General features: G+C 40.2%; 2 protein-coding genes across 2 annotated transcripts in view; one reads left to right on the forward strand and one right to left on the reverse strand.

The window, feature by feature from the left end:
• Positions 1-1,545: 1,545 nt before the first annotated feature.
• Positions 1,546-8,494, reverse strand: LOC120566031 (receptor-interacting serine/threonine-protein kinase 4-like). Its single transcript, XM_039812236.1, has 11 exons — positions 8,425-8,494; positions 6,796-6,938; positions 6,554-6,719; positions 6,063-6,218; positions 5,299-5,441; positions 4,972-5,021; positions 3,587-3,730; positions 3,409-3,491; positions 3,265-3,305; positions 2,986-3,011; positions 1,546-2,389 (listed from the first exon to the last, which is right to left on the reverse strand). The coding sequence occupies exons 2-11, from the start codon at positions 6,930-6,932 to the stop codon at positions 1,848-1,850; spliced, it is 1,488 nt and encodes a 495-aa protein (XP_039668170.1). The 5' UTR covers positions 6,933-6,938; positions 8,425-8,494; the 3' UTR covers positions 1,546-1,847.
• Positions 8,495-10,049: 1,555 nt separating this feature from the next.
• LOC120561285 (echinoderm microtubule-associated protein-like 6) overlaps positions 10,050-11,191 on the forward strand; it is a 48,500-nt gene continuing 47,358 nt past the window's right edge. The window contains exon 1 of the mRNA XM_039804339.1: positions 10,050-11,191. This exon is cut by the window's right edge and continues 558 nt beyond it. The gene's annotated coding sequence lies outside the window, so the exon portion shown is untranslated.

Here is an 11,191-nt window from a genome sequence, read left to right on the forward strand (position 1 = left end):
CCACAAGGCAACATACTCCAGTTGTGCTCACTGTCGTTTAGCAATCGAAAAAAAATTATCCCCTAATGGGGGAATTCTTTTTACAGCTATGGCGTACGCCATTTTGGGCTTTTGGGCGTACGTAAACTTATAGTAAGGATCCTATGCACAGTTTTATAAATGAGACCCCAGGTGACTAATCTGTCATTTCGGTCTTAGTCGACTAAGATTTATTTAGTTGATTTAGGTAGTATTGATTCAGTTGATAGTAATTTGTTTTTTTATGCCTCAGCATTTATTTTAAAGAAACTTGTGAGCACATCTCTGGTAAAAGAAAAAGAGATTCAAAGAGGAGCTTTTACATGATTCTTTGTGTAGAAACTCAGTTTTACAGATCTGTCCATTAAATCGACTCAATAGTCGACAAAATCATACGAGTAATAGTCGGCTAAGAATTTCTTTAATCGAGGACGGATCTACTTACTCAACTAAATTTAACAATTCAATTTTATTCATAGTATCAAATCCTAACAAGAGTTATCTCAGGATACTTTACAGATATGAGCAGGTCTAGACCACACTCTTTAATTTACAAAGACCCAACAATTTCAGTAATTCCCCCAAGAGCAAGCATTTAGTGCGACAGTGGCAAGGAAAAACTCCTTTTAGGAAGATACCTCGGTGATGAGAAAAACTTCCTTTTAGGGAGAAACCAGGGACAGACCCAGGCTCTTGGTAGGCGGTGTCTGACGATGCCAGTTGGGGGTGTGATGAACAGTGGCAATAATAGTCACAATAACGATAAAGGAAAATTGACCAGAAATAGTAGTTGTAGTTCATGGCAGTAGGCAGTAGTAGGTCACTGCAGGGTGTAGCAGGATGTAACAGTATTTATACACTGTGGTATTACTTTTTCTTCCCCCTCTGTTGTAATAAGAAATCATGAGTTATTGTCTCTTGGAAACAAAATGTAAAGTGTATTTTATACAGAAGCAACAACCATCTTTGCAATCATTATTTTAACCAGATAATTTATCACAGTGAAGTTAGCAGAAAGGTACATGTGAGATTACAGACATGTTTATACAAAAGACATACTGAGCATGCAATACAAGTATACTGACATCTGCATCTGTATGTAGTTTTGAAACTGCACAGCAGCAAATAGGAAAGCGCTCCAGAGGGTCATCACCACCGGCCAGAACATCATTGACTGCCCTCTCCCCTCCTTGGATGATCTTTATAGCTCTTGCATACTCAACGATCCATCTGACCCTGGACACTCTGAACTGCTGCACTCACGCCCCACAGATCCAAGCACCCTAATTAAACTAGACACTTGAGTTTTCAGTTTAAGGATGAATCATGCAGCCAATATTTTGATTGTGTGCCTAGTGACTATGTATACACAAACATTCTCCTGCTTTCCACTTTAACTGTTAGGCACTGATAGGACTGCATTACATTTTGACAGACCATTCTACTCTACACTGGTTATGGAAATAAGATTACTTGATTCTATTTACGAGAGGCATTAAACATGCTCAAATGGAAAAGAAATACCACTTAATTGTCAAGGAAACCTCTTTATTTGAATTTCAATTTACATTTGTTAAAACAAACTCATGTAAACATGAGTTTAATCTTTAAAAACTTAATGGAAATAAATCAGCTGAAGCTGCTCCAATAATACATGATTAAAGTGCTCAAAGTCAGTTTATACACAACTAGTTTTCATCCCTGAGGAGATCATTTCAACATTACTAAAAGAAAAACATTTGACATTAAAGACAATCAGTGAGACAAAAGTTAACCAAAGTGAAGCCTCGTCCTCCACCAACATTTAAACCACAGGACAGGAAGTTTTTCTACACAGAACCCAGAGACACCGAGGAACCAGAGAACCAGAACCCAAACCCAGGATAAAGAGGCTCAGTGAATGTGGTGTTGTAGGTGTGGAGGTTGATCAGTGAGTCAGAGGAGACTGTGTAGAAGGACAGAGAGCCAGCAGGATGATCCACATACACTCCTACTCTATCAGAGATGGAGGAGGAGATTGATGTTCTTCTGTGATTGTGCATGACAGAGTAACCATCATCAGTGCAGTTCAGACTCCAGGACTGATCATTATTTCCAAACCAAGAGTCACCACTGCCTCCTCTCCTCTTGATTCCTCTGTAACTCACTGCTATAGAAACCCCTCCTCTCCTCTCAACCTCCCAGTAACAGCGACCAGTCAGACCATCTCTACACAGCAGCTGACGACAGCTGTCAAACCTCTCTGGATGATCAGGATATGGCTGCTTCTCCTTCACACATGTCACCATCCTGTTAGACAGTTTGAGGTATCCGTTCACTGTGTTTGTGTCCACTGTGAGTGGGTTTGTGTCCAAACTGAGTCCATGGGAATCTGACGGAGAGAACAAGACAACACAGCAGCAGTTGATTAATAAGTGGTTCATAAAGCATTAACAATGTTTATAGATTATAGCTTAACAAACTCTTTAACCATTAAGTTATAATCAGATACAACTTTATAATCATCCAAATAATGTTAATTGATGGTTTATTAACAATTTATCATTTACAATTAATTTGTAAGTATGATCTGAGCAACAATGGCCTGTTAAAATAAATTATAGCATAACTAGTAATTGGTAAACATTTATTATTTTGTCAGTTGAAAGAAAATAACTTTTAACCCTCCCCCCTTTCAAATTTTGTTGATATTGTTTTATTCATCTCAGTGATGGGCCCCCCATTTTAAACACTTCTCAAACCAAAGCTACACCCTGGGCGATGGTTATTATGAAGTGTTACCCAAAACACAGCAGCAGTTTATCAGACACATCTGAAGGTTTTATTCTGTGCTGATGTTCATTTATATAAAGTTTAATAATGATGCTTGTGTGCTGATGTTCATTTATATAAAGATTAATAATGACTCATGTAGTCAGTAATGTACTAATGAATCACCTGTGTATTTAAAGAGAAACTAACACTTACATGTCATCAGATCACTCCTCTGCACACTGGAGGAAGAAACAGTCAGAATGATTTTCTATCCAACATGAGTCCTAAATGCTGTTAGACATGATGCAGAGTTTCCAGTGGTGGAAGTATTCAGATCCTTTACTACAGTAAAAGTACTACTACCACACCGTAAAAATACTGTTCTAGTAAATGTACTGCACTGTAAATGTTAAAATAAGAGGCTATGTGTATTTGGTTTATAGGTTATTGTCTACATTATTATTTTGTTGAACTCTTGTTGTAGGTTCATACCTGATAGGGTCCACTGCCATGCTTTTTCCTATCCTTTGGTCCTGGAAAGAGAGCCAGTTACACAAAATAAACATTTGCTGCATTGTGTCAAAATGTTAGTGTCTCAGTGTGACTTGAGTGTTTATGAAGAGATTTGTTCCTCACCAGTTTCTTCAGCACTTCATGGACAGCGTCATTGAGTACATGTTTGTGCATCTTGAACAGTTTTTCAGTATCAGTTGTACACTCTGTTGTGCACAACATAGAGTAAAGAATGTAACGTTAGAGCCCGGCATCACAAGCAATTTTTCTGTTTCAGAGGTAAATTAAGTAGTTTTCTCACCAAGGGCTTTGGGCCTTTGTTCAGGTTTATGATCCCAGCATCTCTTCATCAGTCCTGTCAACCCGGCAGCATCACCCTTGATATCAGCCAGCTTTGGGCGGTCTCCCAGTAGGACGCGTCTCATCACAATTTTGGTCTCTGCATCTACATTGGAGGAAGAATTAAAAAAGGCTGTCAGAGTGGCCTTGAGGTTAAATGAGACCTTGGTAATACCTGAATAGACATCTGGACTGATGCTTATGTAAAGGTTCAGGTTAAATCCTGCTAAATGCCACCTGCTGTTGTAAATTTCACTGAGTAGAGCTGCAACAATTCCAAATTTGCAATTGCAATTAAAGTGATTGGTCGGAGCAATTTCACCCTAGGGTCCTTTGCACCATGACCTCGAGCCAAACACCCCCTCCCCCGCGAAGCTTTTTTCACCTGGGTCGAACATTGGGAGAGTTAGCTAGAGTAGCGTTATCAGCTGAATAGCTTAGCGCAGGGGCTAATGGATCCAGTGATGAATCTCGTAAATGACCCCACTAATAATGCCTGAAATGATACCAAACTTCTACACTAGTACAAATAGGTTATGCACTCAAAACGATGGATTGGAAAGTTTGTAAGAACACCAGAAGTGTATGTAAATAACACTTGCCTGTTGGCTTCTCGTCTCTGCTGCCACCTAGCGGGCAGTAAGAGTGCTTAGGGCCGTCTACAAATTACAACACCAAAAAGAGATCCAACAAAAATATTTATTAATTTAACTTTTTTTTAAAGTGCTGTAGTATAACTAGCAGGATACAAGTTATAAATGAAGCAAGTTTGGAGACATTACCTTATTTAATCATTAAATTAATAAATATTTTGTTGCATCTCTTTTCAGTGTTGTAATTTGTAGACGGCCCTAAGCACTCGTCTAACTGCCGGCAGCAGCAACAACAGCAGCAGCAGCAGCAGAGACCAGAAGCCAGAGGCCAGCAGCCAGTGTTATTTACATAAACTTCTGGTGTACTTACAAACTTTCTAATCCATCGCTTTATGAGTGCATAACCTATTTGTACTAGTGTAGAAGTTTGGTATCATTTCGGGCATTGCTAGTGGGGTCATTTACGAGATACATCACTGGATGCATTAGCTCCTGCGCTAAGCTATTCAGCTGATAATGCTACTCTATGCTAACTCTCCCAATGTTTGACCCAGCTGAAAAAAAAGCGGGTGTTTGGCTCATTAAATAGTTCTGCTTTAGTCCATGTGACTTTGTTTTACAAGCCATTACTCTACAGCTCAGAGCCAATAAAACTAACACTTATAAAGTCCTGCCATTCTTGCACCATGTGTCCAAGACTCGAGTAAAACTAAGATAAAAAGGTAGAAGATTTTGAGCATTGATAGTCACTTACGTTCATATGGTTGTTTCCCTGTGACACTAGACCAAAGGAGTATCCCATAACTGAAAGCCAAGAGATTTTCATGTCAGGATTTTATCCATCATAACGGTCACCCTGGTTGATTGATAGGGTTTGTCATCATCTGTAAATGAATGCTCATGTGAGAATGAGGACATTCAATCAACCATCTGAAAAAAATTCCCTGACCTGTTAAAGGAGTATTCCAATGCTAGTTCGACTTCCTGTCAAGACTGAACCGGTGATAGACCGAGCACCCGGAGTGATCCCGTCTCCAGTTAATGATACTTTTATTCAAGTGCTGGTGTGATGCTCTTGTACCTGTAGATATCAAAGGCTCTGGTAGGTTCATACGATGCATCAAAAGCCTCTGGTGGCATGTAGTTAACCGTCCCTCCTAGTGGTTCGTCCATGGAACCCAGTGTGACGCTTCTGGAAATCCGCGCAAGGCCAAAATCTGTAAGCTGCAGAGAGAATTAGCAAAGAGAGGAAAGCATTAGAAGGTTCTTTATTTGGTAACACATCATGAACAGTCTTTATGAATGTTCATGACCGTTGTAATTAAGAGTTATTTGGTAAATTATGACACTTTTAATGCTAAGTTAGCATAGTTTGAGATGTTTGTTATGACAGCTTGACTAACCTACACAAAGAATCTGGAGGCCCCCCTCAGAGAGATCTTTATCTCACCGTTATGGCATCCCTGTGGAAGTTGGGGGTATTGAACCCTAGTGGGTAATGTATAAAGCTTCCATTTCTTACGCAAAAAGTGTCCGTCAGCGTCAGGATTATTGGCATAATTCTTTGATGCCCCAGGTGTGGACCGATTTAGCATCCTTTAAAAAATGTATGGTTAACTGACAAGAATGGGACGTATGTATGCAAGAATGGGGACATGACTCCGGTCTCCTGAATGAGAGTCCTGTGTTTGTTTGACCCATCTACCACCACAATTTGTAGTCCTTAATACCATCTTGTGGGCTTACAATGTATTTTACATAGTGTGCAAACTAACAGTTTATATTTAATTATAACCGTATACAGTAACCATGAGGCCTGGCCTCCCCTCAAAGCCTGGGACTCACCTTGGCATTGAGAGAGTCGTCCAGCAGCACGTTTTGGGGCTTCAGGTCCTGGTGGAGCACGGGACGGGGCAGACTGTGGAGAAAGTTCATACCCAGAGCCACTTGGTGAGCCAGTCTGAAGACCAGCGGCCAGGGTGGAGGTCCCCTCAATGCTTCCTGTAAGATTGTTTCCAGAGTTACAGATCCACAAATAGTGGAGATAGTGAGCTACACATATAGCCTACACTACCATTCAAAGGTTTGGAATATGCTGTTATATTAATGTTCTCATTTCCTGCAATAATAACTATTTGAACATGAAAACTGCATAATTCAGACACCAAATGTATCATTTAAATTTGAAATAGTTTTAAAATGAAATTACTTCCAACTTCCAGTTTGTTGATACTTCACTTCTTATGCTTTTTTTAATTACCAACTTGCAGCAGAGTATTTTTACAGTGATATTACTCTAAGTTAAATATATGAGTAGTTGTTCCACCCCTGGTTACCTGTAGGGAGGCCAATGATCCTCTCTCCATGAGCTCCATGACCACACCAAGCTGTATTGACCTGCCAGAGGGCGTTCGACCCTTGAAGACCCCTCGGACGGCCATAACATATGGGCTGGTGGCTTGACGCATCATTTTGATCTCATGCAGCAAATCCTTCTCAGTCCTGTGTATGTTTGCATTATGAGTAATTCAGACAACTTTATGTAATTATAAAAAGGAAACTCTTTGTAAGCGCTTACCCCTCGCCCTGAAGAAGCAGTTTAATGGCCACGTCAAAGCCCCACTGATGATGCCTGGCTTTGTAGATTTGTCCAAAACCCCCAGAGCCAATCACCTTCCAGTCCCCCAGGTTGGAGTCTTCAACAAACTGTTCCATAGTTCACTGGAACAAATTATTTGTTATAATCAAACCTTGAGTCCAGTTTTTTTTTTAAAGTAGCTGCAATGTGATGTAATCACATTGCAGCTTAGCATCCAGGGTATGCAAAACTTGTTCTTGCTAAATCTTAACATCTGCACCTTTTGTTACTGTATTAGAAATACACTCCAGTCAAGAAACCTATGTTAAGTAAAAAGCGACTTTTATTTCTCCTCTGATGAACAAAAGTTCCTGTGGTGTTAGCTTTGGGACACATCAAAGCTGCAATGGGGGAAGGTGGGGGCTTACTCAGTCCAGACAGAGTTCTGTAGGCTATGACTTGAATGCTCTGTCTGCTCATCTAAATGTGTATATCATTTGTTGCGTTTCAATATGAACGTGGCAACGTTACTGATCGTGAGATGCCTGCTACAGCTGCAACCTTTATTCCTGATTTGTTTTAATTAAAGTTTTACTGTAGCTGTCTGACCTGTTTTGAAGTTCTCTACATTTTCACTGATTATTCAATTCAAATTTTAGTTATAGTGTCAAGTCATAACCGTTATCCCAAGAGACTTTACAGATAGAGTAGGTCTAGACCACATTCTATCATTTACCCATGACAACAATTCCCCTTCGAGCAAGCATTTGGTGCAACAGTGGAGAGGAACTTCCTTTTAGGCAGAAACCTGGGACAGACCCAGACTCTTATTATGAGCTCAAATTAAAAACTTTCATTCACCAATATCTAAAGTTTTCTCTTAAATATTTTAAGAAAGTTCCTAAGAAAAGTCTAAGTCTGATTCATGACGTGTTCTTAAACAGCAGAATTAATCGCAGGTGTGTTTTTTTACAATGATGAATCCCAATATCTTCATAAATTGAAAGGTCGTGACCATTGCACCTATTTAACATAAATGCCATGTTAATTCCCATAAAAGGGCATGAGATGGCAGGGCCGTGTCACCTGCACTCTTAGAGAAATGTCCAAAAGATGACAAAGACTGGAGGCCTCGACTCCAAAAATAATTAAAAAACTTCAGTAATTCTAAAGTGGAGGTCCTGCTGCAACGGGTTAACGAAAAATGAGACATCACGTTTAGTAGAGTCAGCAGTGCACACTAAGCAACAAATAAAACCGATACATGGGATGCGGTTAATAACTTGATCAATCACTTATTGGATGGCAAGGTTCCCCGTTAACAAGATTGATGTGAATTGAAAGCAAAGAAAGTTTATTTATATAGGCCTAGAACAATTCATTCACATTGGCAATTCAAAGTGCTTTACAAACGAGCAGTAGTGTGTAGTTATTAAAACATAATCGCGGGTAAAATAATGAAAATTACAAAATGGAGAGAAACATTACATTTTAAATTAGGACGAAAACAGTATAGCTACTTGCTCTAAATTGTAACTTGCTTGCATATAGATTCTGTTCTTACCGAACGACAAATCCCAAATCAGAAAACTGGTGAATGAGGCCCAATGTGATCCTGATTATTCTCACCTGCAGAGATGACTCTTCTCTTCTCTTCTCTTCTCTTCTCTTCTCTTCTCTTCTCTTCTCTTCTCTTCTCTTCTCTTCTCTTCAGGTGTCTGTGTGCGTCTGATCCGAGGAGGCCAGTGCTCCTTGTTTAAGTACCGGAGGCCACACCAAGACCCGCCCTTCAATAGCAGCTCGATTGGAGCACATCTCCCAATCAGGGGAGATGCTGGATTGGCACGAGAACGCGCTCCAGCACACCAGTAGCGCATCTCCTAATTACTGGGTCCCCTGTCCACGCACCGCAGTCCCTCTAAGATAAACCGACTGTTTTAACTGTCTAAAACAAAGTGTAGGCTACTTTTGCTGCTGCTTGTTGAATTCATATAAAGATAATTTTAACACTAAAACCAAGGTCTCTGTGTGTGAGTCAAGCCTGGGAATTTTAAAGGACCTAAGATGTTTACTTTGTGACTTTGAAATGTATTTTCTTTGATTTTAGGAGCAACAGGACACAAAGGATAAAAGGAAAAACACTGTTAAGTTAACTTTATTATCCCCTAATGGGGACGTTCTTTCTACAGCTAGCAGAGAATAAAGGAGAGCAGTTGATGCACACAGGGCCGGCCCGTGGTGGAGGCAGTGGAGGCAAATGTTCGGGGAGCTGGCAGTCCAGATGAGGAAAGAAAAGTTAATAGATAAAGAAAACCCAAATATGTTAGGGCTGGCTCTGCATAAACAACATAAGAAGTAACAGGGATGTATTAATGAGACCAATGGTAACAGGGACAAATGATCATTTTCTGTTTATAACTAGACTGATAGTTTTAATATTGCACCTTCAGACTACACATCTGCCATTTGCACATGCTTTATATTTTTTAGATTCTGCACTCAATAATTGTTTATGCTTATTGTCAGAAAAGCGTTTATTGTCACATAAGTTACACGTGACGTCATGTGTATGTATGCACCGATATCACCAAAGCCGATCTACGGAAAGCCGTTCCACTCCCTATTCAGCCCCATTGTACCGAATTTGGTTGCAGTTCCACCAGAGTTCCACTGGGTGTGATCGCGGTCCAGTGCAAAATGAAGCCGGAAGTAACGAGGGAGTGGAATTTCTTCCTATATTAGAAATTCTTTGATATCACTAAGGCTCTGATTCTGTCTTATGTTCATCCTCCTGTGCCCCGCTGGTTGAAACACTACACCTCCCATCATGCACCGCGGGCTCCCGAGCGCTGTAGTGATTCCTGAAGCCGCTGCGGCGCTAAAAGCGCACCTGACCCGACGCTCCATCAGAGGAGGGAAGCTCGCGGTGGTCAGAGCGAGGAGACCGGAAGCTGTGCCGAAAATAAAACGAATTTTAAAATAAATTAATCTGAGTCCGATACATTGTCATCAAAATACACATATGGATCTCATATTTGTACATATTGTTTACCTAATTAAATGTTGCTGTTGCTACTATGATTGTTATTTTATATCTTATATTTCTGTTGCTCTGTTATTTAAACTGACACATTGAGAGCTGCTCAACTGTGTTTCGTTGTTGTGGAACAATAAAGATCTATCGTGTTAAACTGAAATGCCAGACATAGCGTACTTTATTTTGAAAATCCCAAAAAGGAGGTGCTGGTGTTGATACTTCCATTTTGACGGTGTCGGTGATCCCTGGGATTCCCGTTAATATCCCGACTTTACCTCATCATTTTTCTGTTTTTTCCGGGCTGTTTGCGAGCCGCGGGGCAGCCGCAGGTTTCTGCCGGGTTTAGGCGCCTCTCCGCCGGCCTCCAGCAGCAGGTGCAGTCGGTGTCTGCTGGTTCCTCTGGATGCGGACTGACGGTTGTAAATCGGCGCTGTAATCTCCGGATTTTAACTGGAAACAGCAAACAGACGGCGGAGGGATTTCCTCAGATTTCAGCCTCCAGAAGCTTCGTTTATATGTAATTATAATTACGTTATTTTATCGTTATATTGTTAACGGAACGTAGATTTTATTTTTCCTCTCTGATTTTAATATTGCGATCCGCAGGACATGTGGCTTTATTCTGTATAGTGACCTTCTCACTAAACACTAAAACCTTCCTCTCATGTGTTCCGGCATATTCCTGCTTTAACCTTCAGAAAACATTCCGGGAACGTTCCGGTTTGGGCCATTTAATGTTAGCTCGACAAAACGTTTCTGTTATTAAAACTGATCCTGCAGGCTCCTGTAGCTGCTGTCACATTGAAAGAAGCTCAGAGCACATTTTAGTTCACATTAAACATGCAGCTGTGCAGAAACACAATAATAATCTTTATCTGTAGAGCACTTTTCAAAAAATTAAAAACCGAGCTGTCATAAAAACATCAGTAGATGAAGCTGTACAGTTTAGGAAATATGAAATAAAAGACCGGAAACAATTCAAAGACTTTCTGGATCAGATTTCAGATCATCTGTTTGGTTCTTGTTATTAATGTTTCTGTGAAACAGCAAAAACTTCTGAGAGCTTTCTGCAGCTACCATGATTTAATATGGTTGTTTGTGTTCAGATATTTACATTAATAACTGACGAGCCTGTTTCCCCACCGACACTAAAATATCTCAGAAATATTACAACTCTTCTTAAGACATTTAAACAGTTTTTCTCTGTACTTAGTTTCTGAAATATTTAAATAAAGTTGAATTAATTTACTCGGGACAGCTGACTTTTGGTGTGAATGCTGAAAGCAAAATGAGATGTATTTCCTGAACAATCCCCGTCCTCTTTAAAGGTAACCCCTGCAGAATTAAAGGGACAGTCCG

Source organism: Perca fluviatilis, chromosome 1 (genome assembly GCF_010015445.1).
Source record: "Perca fluviatilis chromosome 1, GENO_Pfluv_1.0, whole genome shotgun sequence".
Taxonomy (NCBI): domain Eukaryota; kingdom Metazoa; phylum Chordata; class Actinopteri; order Perciformes; family Percidae; genus Perca; species Perca fluviatilis.

What these genes read in the sequence shown, in the direction of transcription:
- LOC120566031 (XM_039812236.1), bottom strand. Translation starts at nt 6,932, where the DNA reads ATGGAACAGTTTGTTGAAGACTCCAACCTGGGGGACTGGAAGGTGATT. An exon ending in CTGCTTCTTCAGGGCGAGGG is followed by an intron (nt 6,720 to 6,795) that starts GTAAGCGCTTAC and finishes AAACATACACAG; the next exon opens with GACTGAGAAGGATTTGCTGC. An exon ending in ACGACTCTCTCAATGCCAAG is followed by an intron (nt 5,442 to 6,062) that starts GTGAGTCCCAGG and finishes TTCTCTCTGCAG; the next exon opens with CTTACAGATTTTGGCCTTGC.